General features: G+C 47.2%; 1 protein-coding gene across 4 annotated transcripts in view; it reads left to right on the top strand.

Moving 5' to 3' along the window:
- The window catches only part of CACNA1A (calcium voltage-gated channel subunit alpha1 A), a 234454-nt gene that overhangs the window by 129993 nt on the left and 83183 nt on the right, over positions 1–21278 (top strand). For 3 of the 4 annotated variants that reach the window (XM_024767374.1, XM_024767375.1, XM_024767377.1), the window contains exons 7-17: positions 1127–1230; positions 2331–2446; positions 3039–3095; positions 4577–4666; positions 12935–13144; positions 16390–16502; positions 17753–17865; positions 18016–18147; positions 18441–18513; positions 20327–20444; positions 20582–20649. In XM_024767374.1, coding sequence (XP_024623142.1) covers positions 1127–1230; positions 2331–2446; positions 3039–3095; positions 4577–4666; positions 12935–13144; positions 16390–16502; positions 17753–17865; positions 18016–18147; positions 18441–18513; positions 20327–20444; positions 20582–20649 — 1194 coding nt within the window. Of the gene's footprint in view, positions 1–1126; positions 1231–2330; positions 2447–3038; positions 3096–4576; positions 4667–12934; positions 13145–16389; positions 16503–17752; positions 17866–18015; positions 18148–18440; positions 18514–20326; positions 20445–20581; positions 20659–21278 lie in introns of all 4 variants that reach the window. The other variant, XM_024767376.1, reaches the window with a different exon arrangement.

Genomic DNA, 21278 nt, shown 5'->3' with positions numbered 1-21278 from the left:
TTGGTGGTTCTTTATTACAGCAGCCACAAGAAACTCATACACCATGTTACCCTCCCATTGGCAGCATGCGACAGTTCCAGTTCCTCCACAGATTCACAGCACCAGTGTCAGTCGTTCTCATTTTAGCCTTTCTGCAGGGCAGCAGTAGCACTGAAAGTGCTTTTAAAGGTGAGCTTTTAAAGCCACATTTGGGCCCCCCACCCCCACCCCCCCACATTCTGCAGATGCCATAGAGCTGATGAACCACCAGAAGCCTTCCCCAGCACAGAGATTAAGTCCACAGGCTCTGGGTCCTGGCCACCTGGTTCAAATCCCATGTCCACCACTGTCTAGCTCTGTGACCTCATGCTGGTAATTTTGTCTTTCTGGGCCTGTTTCCTCAGTGCATGACAATAACACAGGGACATCATGGGAATTAAACGAGTAAATAAGCCAATGTAGGTAATATGCTTAGAGGAGTGTCTAGCACAAATAAGTACTTTTTAAGTGCTGGGGTTTTTTTTTTTCTTTCTTTCTTTCTCTATTCTTGATTTTCTTCCCCTCCTCTCACTTATTGGCACAGTGTTCTGTTCTCCCAGAGAAGAATGTTCTATTTGTGGACTTCGTCCCCTGAAAATTGATCTGGGCATTTCTGGGAATTTTTCTGTGGTTGACATTGAGGCTGCAGGCAATAGAGGAGGGAGACACTTAAGGAAAAGGTTCACGGCCCTGCCATCTGGCTTGGTGATTTAACCTGATTATCAGACCCTGCCATCATGACTGTTTGGGGGAGAAGGGAGGGAACTGGGGGTTCATTTCTACATTTCAATGAGCTTTTTTACCTTCTCCTCCTGGAGTTTGATCTGTGGAGTCCTCCTGAGTTTCATGCTGGTTTCTGGTCCTGTGAGGACTACATGATTAGGAGGGGGCTTTGTCCTTCTAGTGGTACCTCTGGAGTCTCCCCCACTGGTTGATCCTGTGCTCTCTCTCCCTCTCTGGGCTACCAGAGCTCTAGGACTCCACAGGCCAAGGGCATTCGAGGACAGAGTCCCAGGAGAACAAGAGTTCCCCCTTCCTTCACCTGTCAGGTCATACCTGAGTCCCACTCAGTGCTCACCTGCTTTCCTTCCTCACCCCCCCCCCATAGAGCAACGATGCCTCAGGGAACACTTGGAACTGGTTGTACTTCATCCCCCTCATCATCATCGGCTCCTTTTTTATGCTGAACCTCGTGCTGGGTGTGCTGTCTGGGTAAGTCTCTGCTATTCCCCCCATCCCACTCCCCTTCACCATCTTTTTCCCAGGAAGAGGCCATCATTCTCCAGGCAGAGAATAGGCCTCTTCTATTGCTTTGGGTTATTAGACAGTTATCAGCAAGCCATGTACAGGTGCATAAGTTGTGCACTGCTGGAGGCACCCAGTGAAGGGACTCATGGGAGGTGAAATCCAGCCCAGCCTTCACTCACCAAGCTGTGCTGCTGGCACTGAGCTACCTCCACCCAGGGGGTGGGAAGCCTCTTTGTAATTTAGACCTCTCACTTGGAAGGTTTTCTCAAAATTTTCAGGCCCACAACCCAAAACACAAGAAAAGTCTATAGAGCTTTAATTTCTATAATTTATATTTTTTTAAAGAAACAATAGGTTGGGTTCCCCCCTCCCCTATTTTCCAAATATAAAATCGTAGCATACAATCAACCACGCATTTTCATGACACACATTGTCCCCTACCCCCAAGGTTGTTTTTCTGGCTTAACCATAAGTGAGTTTCATTTTTCTCACTACAAGAAGTCTGGGGACTGGTTTGGTGGCTCCATGGTGCCATGATGGACCCCAGCGTCTTCTAGCTTTCCACTCTGACATCCTTTTGGAGACTTCCAATCTCATGGATGCTTCATGGTCTCAGGATAGCTGCTTCATGCTCACAAGATAGCCATCTCACATTCCAAACCAGAAGAGGAAGAAGGGAAACTGGAAAAGTCCTATATCACAGAAGTGAGGCTGCTGCAGAAATCTTCAGCTCATGTGTCATTAACGTAATTTAAGAGAGGGATGAAACTATTCTTTAGCCAGGAGTACAGAGAATGAGAATGGGGTATGCAGCCAGCAGTGGTTGGCATGGCATGGTTTATGGTTTTGTTTTGTTTTTTCTCTAACTGGGTGCAGTTGTTGGGAAATGTGGGAAGCTGGCAGAAATACCCACTCCTGTAATATTCTGATCTTCTATCAGAAGACCTGATTCCTCTTGTTGAAATGCACTGCCCTCCAGGGATTCTGAATCCCCAAACATACACACACACAGACTCCCTAAAATTTCTAAAACAGCCAGACCTGACTCTTCTGTGCTTCTTCAGGGAGTTTGCCAAAGAAAGGGAGCGGGTAGAGAACCGGCGGGCTTTTTTGAAGCTGAGGCGGCAGCAACAGATTGAACGAGAACTCAATGGGTACATGGAGTGGATCTCGAAAGCAGGTGAGGCCCTTTCATCCTGGGGCTCAGGAATTGAAATCCCAGGCCACGGAGCACACAGAGAGTCATGCATGCAGTTTGGAGATGGATGAGGGAAGGGTCATGATGGGAGGAGAAAGAAGATCTGGACTGCTAGTTCCAGTTTTTAGCAACAAGAATCCAGCGGGGTGAAGCCAGGATAGGACATACATAACACTTAAGAGCTTTAAAATCAGACATTGGGTTAGATCCCAACTCTGCCACCTCCTAGCCATGCAGCTCACCTCCCTGTGCCTCAGTTTCCCTGCCTGTTAAACAGAGATAATGAGAGCACCTACCTCATAAGGCTGTTTGAGGAGTCTCTAAGGTAATCCAAGCTAAGTCAACCTAAGAAGAGCAGTGGGAGGTAGGGATGATGTTGGCTTTAGGACCATCGTTGAAGTGGGGCTGGGAGTCAGAAGCAAGTGGGCAGCACATTTCTGGCTGATTGAGTTGTCACTCAGCAAGGGGAGAGTAGAGTGGCCAGGAGGACCCTTCTCCTTCCTGGTCCAAGGGAACCCATCCCCAGGAGAGTCCTCCAGACGCTGGAGCTTAACTATGTGCTCTTCCTCTTCAGAAGAGGTGATCCTCGCCGAGGATGAGACCGACGGGGAGCAGAGGCATCCCTTTGATGGTAACTGCTCTGAACCTGGCTCCAGGGGTGGGGGTGGGTCCCAGAGGACACAGGAGGAGCCGAGGCTGGGGGGACAGGCTACTCCATTCTGAGGGGCTTCCAGGGAATGGATGTTCAGGGCCCAGGTATGCCAAGAACAAACACAAGACCAGGTCAGGCTCAGGAAGATAACGGGAACGGTGGGAATCTGCTTCCTCGAGGAATTTCAGGACCTTAACACGGGGTTTCCCTTTCTTGCCTGCCCTTTCTGCTTTGACCATGTGCCCAGCTACTTCTGCTTTGTGCCTCCATTTTCCCCATCTGTCAAATGGGCGTGATAATAATCATACCTACCTTAGTTGATTGTTTATGAGGATTCTATTAATTATTGCAAATAGAATGCATAGGACAGCGTCTGGCTCGGGGTCAGCCCCACTTGTGTTCACTAAGTAAAATAAATAATAATAATTTCACCAATGGGAGTTCCCTGGCAGTCCAGTGGTTAGGACTTGGTGCTTTCACTGCAGTGGCCCGGGTTCAATCCGTGGTTGGGGAACTAGGATCCCGCAAGCCACACAGCACAGCCAAAAATAAAATGAATTAAATTTAAAAAAAGATAATAATAATTTCAGGGCTTCCCTGGTGGCGCAGTGGTTGAGAGTCCGCCTGCCGATGCAGGGGACACGGGTTCGTGCCCCGGTCTGGGAAGATCCCACATGCCACGGAGCGGCTGGGCCCGTGAGCCATGACCGCTGAGCCTGCGCGTCCGGAGCCTCTGCTCCGCAACGGGAGAGGCCACAACAGTGAGAGGCCCGCGTACTGCAAAAAAATAATAATAATAATTTCACCAAGAATCCAGCTTACTATTAAGGACAGTTGTCTCACATGTTAGAAAGTTGTCTAGACAGAGCAATGACTTTGGATTGAAGAGACCAGGAGTGAAAAGGAAGGAAAGGAGCTGGGGCCCTATCCCAGTAGGTTACAAAATGGATTTTGTGGGGAGGGAAAGAGACTACCCTTGGGGGTGTCTAAATCACTTTATTGGAAGTATATGCCTGTACTCACTGTCCCCTGGCGAGCTCTTGGGGGTGGAGAACCTAAATACTGAGGAAGGGCTTCCACAGTCCCAGCCCACCTAGCAAGTGTGCTAAAGGTTAAGGGGTGGGCTGTTGTCATAGGAGTCACTACATATCCAATCCCAGGGCTCCTAGAGGGAAAATGATAGCTGAGAGCCCAGACTTCGAGTCAGACTGAACTTGACTTGGTTCTCATCTTTACCCCTTGGGCAAAGTCATGTAACCTCCCTAAGCCTCTGTCTCCACATCTGTGAAATGTGTAATGCTCTTACTTTCCACCAAACCAGACCACCACGCGGGTAAAATCCAACCACACATAGAAAGTCCCCGGTAGAGCCCAGCACCCAAAGGACACACTCAGTCGATGTCATTTTTGTAGCAAAAAGGGTAACGTCTTTTTCTCTTGCCATGTTTCCATTGTTGGAGCTCTGCGGAGAGCCACCATAAAGAAAAGCAAGACAGACCTGCTCAACCCCGAGGAAGCTGAGGACCAGCTGGCCGATATTGCCTCCGTGGGTAAGTCCTCCTGCTGCCGCCTGGCAGTCGTTTACTACTGATCGCCCTCGAGATGGAGTGTGAGAGCTTGGGGCACCAGGCTGCCTAGACCTGGGTCTTGGTTCTGCTTCTTCCCACCTGTGTCCTGGGGCAGATGACATGATTATGAGAATAACAACAGAGCATGTCTTTTCATATTATTGGGAGGAGAAATAAAACTAAATAATCTACATATAGGGACTCCCCCTGACAGTCCAGTGGTTAAGACTCCGCGCTTCCACTGCAGGGAGCACAGGTTCCATCCCCGGTCGGGGAACTAGGATCCCACATGCCGCGTGGCACGGCCAAAAGAATAATAATAATAATCCACATGGAGCATTTAGAACAACATGAGGCAGAGAATAAGGTCCCCGTGATATTGGCTGATATTATTATTCATTAATTATTTATGAATAATATTATTGTTCATTAGTTCTCATTGAGGGGCTACATTTATTAGGTGCCCAACTGTGAACAAGACAGAGACCAAATCCCCACCCATGTGGATCTTGCCGTCCAGGGCAGAAAATAGATATTAAACAGGTCATTACACAAATAAACCCGTAATGATAACAGCACTTCAGAGGAGATGCCCCGTGCTCAGCCTGCTCTGGAAGAGTAGAGTGTGGTCAGGGAGGGCTTCTCAGAGGAGGTGACACTGACAATGAGAACTGAAGGGTGGGTAGGAGTTCACCATGGCAGTGACAGCAGAGAGAAGGCTGTGCTCAGGCTGTTGCTGTTGGTTATCTCCAAGGGCAGCGTTTGAGGTGGGAGAGGACATTGACTTCTTTCCTTCTCACCCCTCTTGATTGAGACTGTGTTGCTTTCGATCTTTTCCAAGGAGACTCTACTATCTTTTGAAATGGGTTTTTTAAAATTCCAATTATGAAGGGAATTCCCTGGCAGTCCAGTGGTTAGAACTCTGCGCTTTCACTGCCCAGGGTACGGGTTCAATCCTTGGTGCAGGAACGAAGATCCCGAAAGCTGCATAAGTACAGCAAAAATAAAATAAAATTAAAATTCCAGTTATGAAGAGTGGGTGGGGGAGCTTCCAGGCAGGGGAAATAAGACAAAACTCTGAGGGGAGAAGGCATTAAGGCTGATGGGGTATATGGAGCATAGAGGCAAGGATGAGAGAAGGAGGGAGGGAGGAGGGAATTCAAAATATACGCGTGTTTCTGGGACTTCCCTGGCGGTGCAGTGGTTAGGACTCGGCGCTTCCACTGCAGGGTGCACGGGTTCGATCTCCGGTCGGGGAACTAAGATCCCACAAGCCTTGAGGCACGGCCAAAAAATAAAAATATACGCGTGTTTCTAATCCCCAGGAACCAACTACTTCATACTCTGCTTTTTTCATTCACCCCTAGCTTATAAGCTTACTGCTGAGTTTCAAAATGATTTCCGTCACTGTCTGACACTCCAGAGGGTGGCTACACTATGGTTTGCTCAGCGTGGCTTTATTATATGGTGTTTGAGTTGTTTCCAATTTTTGCCCTTACGAGGAGCACTGCTGGGAACATTTACGTACAATGACTCCCCCCACCCTTTGGGTGGATTTCCTTGGGGATAATTGTAGGATCAAAGATATTAACAGGTTTTCAACTCATTATTCACAGAGCCATTCTGAGTTTCAAGAACACTGAACCCATTTATAAACAAACCTGCCAAGTATTCAGACACTCACAGATTCTCCCACACCGGCCATTGCCTATTACCCGTTTAATTTCCTTTCCCAGATAAGTCGGTTTGTAATGATACCTTAAAGCTTGTTTTCATTTGCATTTTTAATTTCTAGCCAAAGCACTCTTTTCCTCGTAATAATGAACAAGTCCTATTTCCACTTGTGGATACATCTGTTTCTCTCCCTCCAGCAAATTCAGGAATTGGAATGCCCCATAAATGCTCTGTGAATTTGATCCATTACATCTGTCCAACATCTTTTCCCATTTAGGTTGCTTCCATTTTTCTAATCTGTTTTGTTATATTTTGATAAGCAAATATTTTTTGTCTATACCACATTTATTAAATGTCAGGCACTGAAAAAAATAGGGTACCCAAGATCTCCTCTATGGATAAGATTAGGTACCTGTTCTTAATTAACAGGGAGATATTATTTTTCATCAGTCCTTCTAAAAAAGATGAAAAAGTGATACCACCCAGTGTTGGCAACGATGAGGAGAAAAGGGCATAGCCATTTGCCATTGTGAGGAATGTAGGTTGCAGTGTTGGTGATGTATGGTTTGGCATTATTTAATTATTGATGTTTATATTCTTTGACCTAGAATTTCTGCTTCAAAACATTTCTTCACATATGCAAAAGATCTATGTACCAACCTCTTCTCAGCAGCACTGTTTCTGGTACTCAAAAAAGTAAAAACCAGAAACAACCCGTGTGCCCCCAAATAGGGAGATGGTTAAAGAAATTACAGTATTTATATACAATTGAATACCCTGCTGCCAGGAAAAAGAATGGAGTTGCTATGGCATGGAAAGATGTCTGAAATATATTTTTTGGTGAAAAAAAGCAAGTTGTACAACAAAATGTAAAATGTGTGGTCCCATTTTTAAAACAAAATTAAGAAGTGTGAGGGCTTCCCTGTCGTACAAAAAAAAAAAAAAAAAAAAAGAAGTGTGAGAGGTACTTAAAGATGTGGAAATTGGAGGGATTGCAAAGGATTTTCACTTTCTCCATGACATTGTTCCTGGAATGGATGGATTAGTGACAGGCATTACTTTTGAAATCAGAAAAGTAATTAGGTAAGTTTAAAGTTACTTAAAAGCAACAGAGACTAATTATAAGGAGTCTAATAGCTATACAAGGCAGGAAGGAATTTGTCTGGTGGAAAAGCAAAGAAAGCTTCGTGAAGGAGGCGTTTTTTAACTGGGCTTCACGTGCAATGGGGAGAGTGTTATTAGTTCACTGGGGTCACCATAATAAAATAGCACAGACTGGGTGACTTATTTTTTCAAAACAGAAACTTACTTTCTCATAGTCCTGGAGGCTGGAAGTCCAAGATCAAGGTGTTGGCAGGGTTGGTTTCTGGTGTGGCCTTTCTCCTTGGTTCATAGATGGTTGTTTTCCTCTGTATCTTCACGTGGTCTTTCCTCCATGTGTGTGGTCTTTCCTCCATGTGTGTCTGTGTCCTAATCTCCTCTTCTTATAAGGATGCCAGTCATAGAGGATTAAGGCCCACCCTAATGATCTCATTTTAATTTAATTCCCTCTTGAAAGGCCCTCTCTCCAAATACAGTCACATTCTGAGATCCCGGGGGCAGGGTGGGGGTTGGTTAGAACTTCAACATATGAATTTGTGGGACACGGTTCAGCTCCCAACGCGGGGGGGAGTGGGGATGATCCAGGAAGCCATGATAGATTCACAGAGGGTTTGTCTGTGGGAGACCCCGGGGCTCGAATTTGCGGCTGACATAAGAAAACTTGCTACTTGGAGAACCCAGATTCAAGGCTGACATTTGATAAATGTGTGATAAAAGGAAGATGATAAACCGAAGTTGAAAGCTGTCACACTGAATAAGTGCCAACGCTGTCCCATAGCACCTCTGTTAAGAAAGAAGGTGACTTTCAACTTTGTAGATGGATCCAAGACACAGGCCAGTGGCTTGTTCTCCCAGGACAGGTTTGCTCCAGCCAAACCCAGCTAAAGCCAGCTCCCTTGCCTGATAGATCAAAAACCCCACAGGAAGGGGCCCCTATGCTAGCAGGGGCTTCCTAAACAATCCTGAAAGAGACCTCTGAAATTCCAGGGTTCTGACAAGGAAATGCCTTTACCTTTATTTATTTACGTAAAATAATAATAATAATGTGTTTCAAAGTCAGGCAGGAACTGTGTCACATTTGCCCTCATGTTGTACCCTAGTAAATGCATCTTTATGTAACGATGATTCTACTGTGCTGTCAGCTCATTTGATAAACACGTTACAAAACGGTCCCATGTAGAGTTGATCAACTGACTGTTGAAATAGGGACCTTGAGTCATTGTTCGGAAAAATTGAGCCATGGATGGAATCTGCCATCACAACGCAGGTTCTTTAGGAAAATCAGATTCCATTTAGATGGTGTTAAGGGTATAAGCTCAGTGTGGGCTGTATTCGTTTGCTAGGGCTGCTGTCACAGAGTACCACGAACTGGGTGGCTTAAAACAACAGAAGTGTATTCTCTCACAGCTCTGGAGGCCAGAAGTCCAAACGGAGATCAAGATGTTGGCAGGGCCGTGCTGCCTCTGAAGACTTTAGGGGAGAATCTGCCCCCACGCTTTTCTCTTCGCTTCTGGTGTTGTCGGCAATCCTGGGCTCTCTTTGGCTTTTACTTGCCTCACTCCAATTTCTGCCTCTGTCGTCACATGGTCTTTTCCTGTGTGTCTCCGTGTCTCTTCTCCTCTTATAAGGATACCAGTCATTGGATCTAGGGCTCACTCTAATCGAGTCTGACCTCATCTTAACTTGATGTCATCTCCAAAGACGCTATTTCCAACTAAAGTCATATTCACGGGTACCAGGGGTTAGGGACTTCCACACATCTCTCTGAAGGACAGTTCAACCCACAATTTGGGAAGCACCTATTTCAATTTAAACAGAGAAATTGAAGAGCCTATAAATTGCCCCAAATCCCAAGATTCAGCCTTGGTGGTACCATACTGCTGTCCTCACCGTGGAACATTCCTGACTAGGACTGGTCGCCTCTGGCTCTTGACTCCTTGAATGTAGCTGATCTGAACTGAAATGTACTTCATACTAACACATTAGATTTGGAATACATAGTACAAAAAAAAAAAGAGTGTAAAATATCTCTTCAATATATTTCTATATCGATTCCACATTGAAATTGATATCTTAGGTATATGGGGTTTCATAAAATAGCTTATTAAAATTATTTTTTAAATCTAAGGCTTGCCTGCAATTACAGTTCCAGACCACAGAGGAAAAGTATAGACAAGAGTGTACAGAAAAAGGGAGCATGGGTCAGAGCAAGTACGAAATGCAATAAATAGAGGAGACAGTACAGAGCTGGCACACGGCCTGGCATGCAATAGGTGTTTAGTTAATATTCACTTTCCTCTCCATTCCTGATGAGTGGGATGCCTATTGTGGGATGTGTCTCCAGGCCCTGTGATCAGGAAAAACTCCCTCCAGGCGTTGGTATGTGAACGGGTCTTGATTTCAGCTCTTAGGGTTGTAGTAAGAGATTTTAATCTTACCAATAAGCATGATGTGCCAGCATCACGCTAGGGGATATTAACTCATTGATTTCCAACGGCCCTGTGAGGTGGAAGGCACTGGAGTCCCAGGATGCAAGGTGACTTGTCCGAGGTCATCTGCCCAAGGTCACTCGCCTGTTGGTGATGGAGCCGGGTTTCCATGTGGCTCCAGCAGGAGTTGGGGTAAGGGGCCTCCTTCCTGGTGTGATCGCCAAGGCTTGTGGATGCCTGTGGGTCTGGGCACACCTTTGGGAGCCATAAGGACCAGAAATGTCCCAACTGGGAAGGGGTGTGAAGAGCCACCCTAGGGTTCCCAGTGCCCATGGGGTCAGGCAGGTGATGGACATGAGGGGAGGATCCAGCCACTGGACCCGGCCAACTGCTGCTGGGCAGAAATGTGGTCCCTTCCTCACGGCCACATGTTCTAGGAGTGAGTGCAGCATGGTGGCCGAGAGCACAGGCTCTGAACTACCTCGACACTCCTTAGCCAGTTACTGGACTCCCCTCAGTCTCTGTTTGCTCAGGGTGTAAAATGGTGTTAATGACGGTCCCTACTTCCTAAGGCTGTGATGAGGAGCTTACTGGGTAAAATGCATCCCCCGCAGTGCCTTCTAAACGTTCAAAAAATGTCAGCTGTTATTTTCATTCATGAGAAGCTGAAATCCATATTTTTATGGAAAATCTCCCAGTTTTTAAACGTAGACCAGTAATTTTAAATTTCACAAACCCAGGATGAACCAGTATGGCCCCTGGGGTGCCAACTCACAGCCTCTGTTTAGAATTTTGCTAATAGGAAGTGGCATCCTGAGAGATGTTTTACGTGTCCCATGCCCGGCTGGTGTGATGAGGTTGATGATGTGCTTGATGGATGAACGTGTAAATGAACAAATGAATAATGGATGGGTGGATGGATGAATGAATGTGTGAATAAATGATGAATGAAGCAACAAATTGGTGAATTAATGGATGCACTAATGAATGGACAAATGATGAAAGAAAGAATGAATGAATGAATGCCATACCAATGAGTGAACGAATGAATGAATGCACAAATAAATGAACGAAGGAGCACACTGATGAATAGATGAAAGAATGAATGAACCAATGAAGAACAATAAACAAATGAATGCAAGGGAAGATTTTCAAGAGGAAGTTTTGATTTTGGTTTTTCTTTTTAATTTATTTTTGGCAGTGTTGGGTCTTCGTTGCTGCGCGCGGGCTTTCTCTAGTTGCAGCGAGCGGGGGCTGCTCTTCGTTGCGGTGCGCGGGCTTCTCATCGCGGTGGCTTCTCTTGTTGCGGAGCACGGGCTCTAGGCGCACGGGCTTCAGTAGTTGTGGCGCACGGGCTTAGTTGCTCCGCGGCACGTGGGATCTTCCCAGACCAGGGCTCGAACCTGCGTCCCCTGCGTTGGCAGGCGGATTCTTTTCCACTGCGCCACCAGGGAAGTCCCACAAGAGGAGGTATTTTAGAAGGTAAAATCAATCTATCCAAAACTGAGCTCTGAACCTCCCTCCTATCCCTCCCGGGGCTCAGGCCAAAAACCTTGGCTTCTCCCTCTCTCTTCCACCCACACTTGGTCCATCAGCAAATGTCGAAATCTACCTTAAACAATACATCCCAAATCTGCCCACTCTTCTTCCTTCTCAGCCACTATGGAGTGGTAGCCCCATTATCATTTGCCTGGACTAGAGCAGTCACCTCCTCCCTGCTCCTGCCCTTGCCTTCCACAGTCTTTGCCCCCCACAGCAGCCAGGGGGCACCTGTGAACCCCAGTCAGCTCACATCCCTCCTCTGCTCAAACCCTCCATGGCTCCCACCTCACTCAAAACAAAAGCCCAAGTTCTCCCCACAGCCCCCAAGGCCCTTCACAGCCTGCCCAGTCTCCTCCCTGCCCTCACCTCTTCCCTTTTCCCACCTGAAACACTCCACTCCAGCCACACTCTTCTCTTTATGCTGCTCCCACAGTATGTCAGGCAGGCACATTCCTGCCTCAGGGCCTTTGCACTTGCTATTTCCTCTGCGTAAGGTACCTAAGATACTAAGGTAACTCAGGCCAACCCCTTCAACTTAACCACTTGATTTAGTACTGCCGCCTGCCCAGTGGTCCCTCCTGGGCGTCCCAGTTCCCTTATTTTGCTCTACTTTCTCATTTTTCCAAAACACTTTTTACCTTCCATCACACTATTTTTTTTAATATTTATTTATTTATTTGGCTGTGCCAGGTCTTATTTGCAGCACGCAGGATCTTTAGTTGTGGCATGTGAACTCTTAGTTGCAGCATGTGGGATCTGGTTCCCTGATCAGGGAACATAGCCAGGCCCCCTGCATTGGGAGTGTGGAGCCTTAGCCACTGGACCACCAGGGAAGTCCCCCATCACACTATTAATTTACTATTTATTATATTATGCTTGCTCTCCGTCTCCCCCACTGGAGTATCAGTCCCAAGAGTGCAGGACTCTGTTAACATGTATCTGGAACACCTGGGACAGAGCCTGGCACAGTAGGTACCTTGTAAATGCTTAGGAGCAAAAATATACGTAGGCAGTGGGCACAGCTGGCTCATTCTTTGGTGATTATTTCTAAAGTGAAATGTCCATGGAAAACTAGGATCCTATCCACACCTCCTCCTGGAGGCTTTCCAAGTATGGTCCATGCAGTTCTGCTACCTGCCTCTGCACTGGGAGTCCTGAGCAGAGGCTCCTACCTTATCCCACCCTGTGGCATGACCCCCCCGAGTCATCAGACATGGCCAGGAGAGGAAGATACAGAAAGTTGGCTCCAGCGATGAAGAGCCATCTGCCTCCCCGTTGACATCCTGATCACTCATTGGTTATTTCCAATACTATTATTTTCAGGGGCATCCCCTTCTCATAAGCTCCATCTCTGGAAAGCTAAGCCCATAGGTCATGATGGTTCCCAGGGGCTTCCTTGCTTGGGAGGCTAATGGATTCCCTGGCCACAATCCGTGCCTGGGCCATGCATGGGTTGATTTCCTCTGCAGGAACACCTTGACATTCTCCATCCTTTCCCTGGCAGGGTCTCCCTTCGCCCGAGCCAGCATTAAAAGTGCCAAGCTGGAGAACTCAACCTTTTTTCACAAAAAGGAGAGGAGGATGCGTTTCTACATCCGCCGCATGGTCAAAACTCAGGCCTTCTACTGGACTGTGCTCAGTCTGGTAGCCCTCAACACGCTGTGTGTCGCTATCGTTCATTACAACCAGCCCGAGTGGCTCTCCGACTTCCTCTGTGAGTACCTCCTGGCCCCGCCCCCACTGGCTCCCCGATCCCTTCCTCACACCTTTTTTCCAGTTCTCTTTCTCTGACGGTATGTGTTCCTTCTTTGGTCCTCATTGACTTTGTCCTTTCATTTGGCCGTGTCTACCACTCAACTTGGGGTTGATGTTGCTGCAACAATGACAGAACCCTATTTCTTTGGGCCTGAGCTGGAAGCTGGACTTTAGGCCACCAGAGACTTCCATGATCACTTTCGAAGAAAGGCGCATAGGGGTGCATTGGAAGAGAGACAGAGAGAGTCAGAGACTGCAAGACAGCCAGATAGAGACAGAAACATACATGTGATTTCTAGGTGCATCTCTGGGAATCAAATAATTTATGGTTGAGAGATGGGGGCACATTAGAGATAAAAAAAAAAGTGACCTGTATGTTGTACCCATTTTCTGTTCTCATTTCTGACTCTCTGCTTCTTCCCTTTTCTTTCAAACCTTCTGCTTCTTTCCCCTTTCATCTCCTGTCCTTTTTGACTTCCTTATGTCTGGGATTCATTCCTAGAAGATACTCTCTAACAAGTGTGAAAACATCTTGCTCCCTCAGTGAGTACCAGGATTTCCAAGGCTTTGCCCTTCTGGGCCTATTCCCAGATTTCAGGAATTAATATGAGATAGTATCAAAATTGATGACCAGGTTGGGGGAAAAGAAGCAGTGAAAGGTGGGGAGACCTCTGAGCAGGATTTAAAAAGTAAAGAGCTCTTAGGAATCAACAAGAGTAATGGCTGGACAGTAAGGAAGGCAAGTGGATACCTTGGCTCTGGCTTATGGGCCCCGAATGAGGACTCCCCAAAACCTTTTTCCCTGCTGGCTGCCCTCCTCCTACATCTACTGGCTTGTCTGACTTAGGTCTGTAGATTCTCTACCCTTCTGACCTGGTTCAGATTAACCCAGACAACCATTGGAGAAGTTGAGTCTTCAGCCTAGAGAGGCCTGGGAGCCTGGTCCATGTCATCGTCTCCTTGTAACCCTCATTGTTCCCAGTCACGTTGGCTGAACCCCCCCCCACACACAGGACATTCCCCAGGGGCCAGTTCTCCTTCCGAGAGCCCTGACCTAGTTCCAACCTTAGTAATTGCATTTAGTCCCCCTGGAGTCACTTATAAATGAGGACTATTTACTTTTTGTCTTAACCTCCTCTGATAGCCTATTTTTAATCTCCCATATTCTCCCCACTAATCACCTTGCTCTGTCTGTCCTGGTTCAGGAACAGGGGGTTGGGACTTCCTGCCTGGGGCCTCTGTGTCTGTAAACGTCCTTTAATTATCAATTTCCAGTTGAGAAAACTGCAACACAGAGAGGTTAAGCAACTTGCCCAGAGTCACACAGCTAGTTAGTGATGTAGCCAGGATTTGAACCCAGAGTCCAAGCTGTATCTGATGGTACATCCCTGCCCTGATTACCAGGTAACCTGGGTTCTTGATGCCTGCCCTGCCCCTAACTCTCCGTGTGACCTTGGACAAGCTCTTACCATTGTCCGTCAATCAAACACATCTTCAATTACAAGGCACTCTTTTATTTTTATTTTATGTGCCACTAAGAAGTAAAACAATGCTGCCATCTAAACTGGGACATGCCAATTTTAAGATACACCCCAGTTTCGGAGATGTCAAAATGTGAACAAAAATATGTGTCTTGGAATCAATGAAGTGTAGTCGTTTCTCTGGGTCTCAAATTCCTCTTCTGTACTTGGTGGAAATTGGATTTGATGACCCTGAAAGTTCTTCCAGACCCCCTAGTGCTACAGATAAGTAATTCTCTCAGGTCTTGTGCATCACCAGCTATCATATTCCCATGGTAACTGGGGAACAAGTATCTTGGAAACTCTTAAGTTGTCCCAGAGTTTCTTCTGGTGGTTTTTGGAATACACCAGATGTTATGGACAGATTTCCCTTGCTGACATTTTGGTCTCAGGGGCCCTGGAGACCCTAGAGTTTCCCTCAGACACTAGGAGCTCCCTGGAGTCCTAAAACTAAGGGAAAGTTTCCATCAGAAATGAGTGGGAAAGACCTTAACAGTCAGTTCAAACCACCTCTTAAAAGAATGATATAACAGGGAATTCCCTGGTGGTCCAGTGGTTAGGACTCTGCGCTTTCACTGCCGAGGGCCCGGGTTCAACCCCTGATTGGGGAGCTAAGATCCCACAAGCTGCGCGGTACAGCCAAAAAAAAAAGAAAAAGAAAGTAAAATCACAAAGAACTAGAAAAAAATCTTACACCACTAAAAAAAAAGAATGATATAACAAATACCCTTGACCTTCAAACAGAGTTAGCTATGTGACCAAAATGGAATTCTTGGAGGTTTGGGTCCTCTGTCTTCCCTTTCTGTATGCTTTCTTCCCCTCAGAATTCCTCCTTACCTCTCCTTCCCCTCCAGTAGGTGACCACTCATGCCCTTCCTGACCCCTCAACTTCCTACCCCACCAAGAAAGCCGTCTTAGAAAAGGGACTGCTATTAAACATTTCTTTGCTGGAGCAAACAAATAACCATGAGTTACCTCTCCCCAAGGTATTTGCACCATTATGCTTTCTCACCAAAAAACAAAAGGCTTTATCTTGCATCACGACTTTCAGACATCAGCAAGACAGGATTTCCAAGGGACGTAAATGAGTTTTCAAGGTTCGGAGAAAAGCCATGCCTTAGATTAGTTGCCTGTGGCCTCCAACTAAGTCGCCAACACAAGGATTACAAATAGGACACTGTCATGATTTCTGTTTCTCTTATTCCTTTGGAAGTCAGACATATAAAAGTGGTTTAGTCATGATTCTTAGTTTATGACATGCTGGCATTATGGAACCACTTTTTTAATTATCCAATTAGTCAGTAAGCCGTTAGTCAGTTAGTTAATTCACTCATTTGTTCGTTTTAAAAACATAGTAAGATGCATAAAATAAACAAGGACCTACTGTATAACACAGGGGACTATATTCAATATCTTATAATAACCCATAATGGAAAAGAATATGAAAAAGAATATATATATGTATATATAACTAAATCACTTTGCTGTATACCTGAAACATTATAAATCAACTATACTTCCATTTAAATTTTTTTAAATTAATTAATTAACTTTTTAAAAAAATATATAGTAAGCACCCAGGAACCCACCAGCCAGGGTTGCAATTAACAGGGAATGTCAGAGCCATCTGGAACCTCCCCCCAACAGATCTAACCTCCTCTGTTTTCCCCCCTCTCCCTTCTAGACTATGCAGAATTCATTTTCTTAGGACTCTTTATGTCCGAAATGTTTATAAAAATGTACGGGCTTGGGACGCGGCCTTACTTCCACTCTTCCTTCAACTGTTTTGATTGTGGGGTAAGTGGTCTGGTTTCTAAGGATTTCAGTTCTCCAGCTCTAGCTTAGAATGGCTGACACCTGGGGACATCCAAAAGAGAGAAGTAGGATCACCCCTGGATATGAGAGACTCTGCTGAATGCAAAAGGAATGAAAGGACAATCCCAACTTCAGCAAGGATACAGAGCCCCTAGAGCCCTCCTCAACCACCGCTAGTGGGAGGGGAAATTTATGGACCCTTTTTGGAAAGTAGGATTGACCTGGCGATTCCACTGCTAGGAATTCACCCTAGAGAAACTCACACAGATGCCCAGGAGACACATACAAGAATGTCCTGAGCAGCCTCGCTAGTCCCAGACCAAACGACCCAAATATTCCTTTGCAATAGAGTGGATAAAGTTGTGGCCTAGCCACAACACGCAATTCTCTGCACCAATGAGAGGCAAGCAAAAACAGCCACACCCATCAGCTACGTAATACTGCACAGAAGGGAGCAAGGCACTGACAAAACCAGTCCATACAGCACGGTTCTGCTCGTGAAAGTTCAGATGGGTAAAACTAAGCCATACGGATTACGGAGGATCCTTGAACGCTTTCAAAAGGCAGAGACCTCGAAAACATTATGATAAGCGAAAGAAGCCAGACATAAAATAGAAGGTCACATATTACATAATTCCATTTATATGAAATGTCCGGAACAGGCAAATCTCCAGTGACAGAAAGTAGATCAGTGGTTGCCAGGGGCTGGGAAGAGGGGGATGGGAAGTGGCTGCTAATGGGTCCGGGGTCTTCTTGAGGGGTGATGGAAATGTTTCGGAACTAGAGCGGGCGGGGTGATGGTTCTACAACCTGGTGAATGTACTAAAGGCCACTGCATTGTGCACTATTTTGAGTGAACCTTTCTGGTTAATTTTATGTTATGTGAATTCCGCCTCCATTTTTTAAATGCAAATGGTTAAAGGAAACGGTTAGCATAAAATGCAAGGTGGTGGCTAATGTCTAGGGGTCCCTGGAGGCTTTCAGGCTGCTGACATGTCTTATTTCTCGACGTAGGTGGTGGTTCCGTGGGCATTCGCTTTGTAATTATGTGTTTCATGAATTCTTTGTGCTCATCAGCTCTTAATAAGTTAAAAAAGAGAAGGGATGAGAGGGGTCTGAGACCCTCACCCTGATTCTATTTGAGGGTGGGAGTTGGATTGGGTTCCTGCAAGATTCAGACTCAGGGCGCGTTTGCAAGGAGCCTGGACATAAGACCGGGTCCTCTGTTCTAGGTCATCATCGGGAGCATCTTTGAGGTCATCTGGGCCGTCATAAAACCCGGCACATCCTTTGGAATCAGTGTGTTACGAGCCCTCAGGTTATTGCGTATTTTCAAAGTCACAAAGTAAGTCTTTGGGGTTCCCTGGCATCCCGATGGGAACGGGGGTGGGGGCCAGGGTGGGGCCACCTCCACCATGTTGGGAAGGTGGGCTTAGCTGCTGCCGCCCTGGCGCAGCCTGACCCCCCCCCCCCAAACCCTGGCCTCTGTTGGCAGGTACTGGGCATCTCTCAGGAACCTGGTCGTCTCTCTTCTCAACTCCATGAAATCCATCATCAGCCTGTTGTTCCTCCTTTTCCTGTTCATCGTTGTCTTTGCCCTTCTGGGAATGCAGCTCTTTGGTGGACAGTGAGTGCTCAGCGGATTCTCTGACGTCTGCTTCCCTGGCGTCCAGCCCAGGGCCTCCCACCCCCAGGCACCTTGCTCAGTGCCTCCAGAGACCCAGGCCCACCTGCATCACACAGTCTGCCCTCCTCGTGGCCTGGATGCCCAGTGCACTCACCCAGATGGGTGGGGCCTGGGGTACCACGCAGGGTGTCCTTTTAGGGGACAGAGATACTGCCCTGGATACAAGGTACTGAGCCAAGCCCTCAGGACACCTGAGGTGGGACCAACATGAAATGTCTGTGTCCTCTCTGCAGGTTTAATTTTGATGAAGGGACTCCTCCTACCAACTTCGACACCTTTCCAGCAGCAATAATGACGGTATTTCAGGTACAACCTTCAGCCAGCCCCGTGAATGCAGGGACATACAGGGAAGCACCAGAGTTCGTCAGGAGGCAGAGGGAGCGGGAAACGTGGGCAGGAGGCTTAATTGTGGTTTCCACAGGAAGAAATGGGCAAGGCACGTTAAGCAGGCTTAGGATTGGCTAGTTTAAATAATTTCATCAGGCCCTGGAGCTGTCCTGAGTTGTCTGGTACCTGACCCTGGGCTGATTCTGACAGGAGAAGGTTGGCCCTGATTGCAAGAGCCCAGTAGTGGAGGTGGTTGGGAGTGTGGGCTCTGAATTGGTTGGTTTGCATTTGAAAAGCACGTTCACAGGCAAGGTGGTTACTATCTCTAAGAATTAGCTAGTGCTGACTCCCTCCAGGGTCAACAAGGCCTCCCACATATGTCAAAGCATCAGAATATAGAAAGTGATAGACATGGATAATACACCATCCTCCCCCAGATTGGAAGACACCCCGATCCCATATTCCAAGGCAAACAGATTGACCCTGGGTGGTCTCCCCAAACCAACTTCTGTACCCATGTAGGCACATGCCTGGAGGTTTGGAACTGGCCTAGCTGGGACTTCCAGAGCCTTTCCATGTGGGTTCTGTCTCTTTAGGGGACAGAGAGTTTATGGAAAATGTGACTTCATTCCTCTCTTCTCCTGGGGGAGAGGTAATTTCTAAATGAGGCCCCTAGACAGGGGCTTGGAAAGGGAAACCATCCATGAAGTTCTGAGCCCTCACATAAATGATTATTAATAGTAGTGATCATCATCCATATGTCTTCAGCACAAGGGTTCTTGCCCAAGAGGGAGTCTGTCCCCCAAGGTCACCTAGTAGTATCTGAAAACATTTTGGGTTGTCACAACTGGGGGTGTGGGGGGATGTTACTGGCATCTAATGGGTAGAGGCCAAGGATGCCGGTCAACGCCCTACAGAGCACAGGACGGGAGGAAGTCCCAAACGTCAGTAGTACCAAGGCTAAAAAACCCTGCATTAACAGTTTAATGTTTGGGGAGTTCTTTCACATTTACTTTATCCTCATGGAAATAATACAAAGGAGGGACGTTGGATATTTTTTAACAACTGTGTGGATGCTACATACATAGCCCTTCCCATATGCATCTGCACAACTTCTGTTTGCCAGCACCTGTGTCCCTTTACCTGAGGCTTCCTCTGGTCACCAGTACCACCACCATCACCACCCCCAGACACAGCAGTCCAGAAGTACCAGTGAATATATGGCAAGAGAAATTTATTTCTCACAGTTCTGGAGGCTGGAGGTCTACAATCAGGGTGCATGCAGGGTTGGTTCCTGGTGAGGACTCTCTTCCTGGCTTGCAGACGGCCGCCTTCTCACTTCTCTCTCACATGGCAGGGAGAGAGAGAGCGACCAAGTTCTCTGGTGTCTTTTCTTATAAAGGCACTAATCCCCTCATGAGGGCCCCACTGTCATGTCTTCATCTAATCCTAATTCCCTCCCATCTCCAAATACCATCACACAAGGGTTTAGAGCTTCAACATATGAATTTAGGGAGTACAACTCAGCCTATAGCAAAATCCCCTTATCACATCAGGGAAGATGGAGTTACAGAAAGATTGTGACTCCTGCAGGGTCATTTTTTCCTAGAACAGGCTGAGAGCCCCTCAATGCAGGGACAGCCCTTTCCTCTTGCAAACCGATGAGACCCTCCCCACCCAGAGACAAGGGCCAAGGAGGGGCCCACACGGCAGGTTCCGGCTCCACAGCTGCATCTCCGAGGGGCCCAAGGTTGAGAGGGGGTTGGCTGTGTGTTTCTCCCTCCCCTTTCAGATCCTGACGGGCGAAGACTGGAATGAGGTCATGTACGACGGCATCAAGTCTCAGGGGGGTGTGCAGGGCGGCATGGTGTTCTCCATCTACTTCATCGTGCTGACGCTCTTTGGGAACTGTATCCTCTGTGTGGGGAAATGGGGACATGCCCGGGCCTCAGGGAGAGCAGATTGGGGGGCACAAGGGGGGGGGATTCAGGAGTCCCAGATATCAAGGTCCAAGTGGCGATGCTTTCCCTGACTCCGACGTTTGCAGACACCCTCCTGAACGTGTTCTTGGCCATCGCAGTGGATAATTTGGCCAACGCCCAGGAGCTCACCAAGGTGGAGTTGGTGGGAGAATGTTGCTGTGGCAAAGTTACCACCTGCTCATGGCAGATCAGGACCGTGCCAGGTGGGGGTAGGGGCTAGGGTCAGAGCTTATGCCCTGGATGCACTGTACCAGGGAGAAAGTACCTCCTCCCCCACCCCCAAAATAGACTGTCCATAATAAAGTGGATTCTACAGCAAAGGAGGGGGGCTAAGGCAGCAGGGTTTCTACAGGAAACAGATGGCAAACTCCACCAGAGTGCCCATTTATAAAGAGTGGGCAGTGTCAAGGGACCTCCAAGGAATGCGGCAGCCTCTAGGATAGCAGGCACTGTCACCGCCCTAAACCCGAAAGGAGGGGACAGATGGAGAATAACCCAGACAAGGTCCTGAGGTTCAGTGTGTGTCCCTGTGAGCTTGGGAGTTGGCTGGACTTCATTGCTGAGTGGTAGTAGCAGTAAAGAATTATATGTGCTCATGGTTCCAGGCATTACTGTTATCTCCCTTTTGCGGATGGGGGAACTGAGGCTCAGAAAGGCAAAATCTCCGGCCTCAGATGGGATGATAATATCTGCTGCTGTTTAGAGCATCATACTATACATGTCAGGTGCTCAGCTCAATAAAGGGAGCCTTTGTAAGTCACT

This window comes from Neophocaena asiaeorientalis, unplaced genomic scaffold (assembly GCF_003031525.2).
Source record: "Neophocaena asiaeorientalis asiaeorientalis breed wild unplaced genomic scaffold, Neophocaena_asiaeorientalis_V1.1 scaffold87, whole genome shotgun sequence".
Taxonomy (NCBI): domain Eukaryota; kingdom Metazoa; phylum Chordata; class Mammalia; order Artiodactyla; family Phocoenidae; genus Neophocaena; species Neophocaena asiaeorientalis.
Note: the sequence above shows the minus strand (reverse complement) of the source record. Positions and strands in the feature narration are given on the sequence as shown.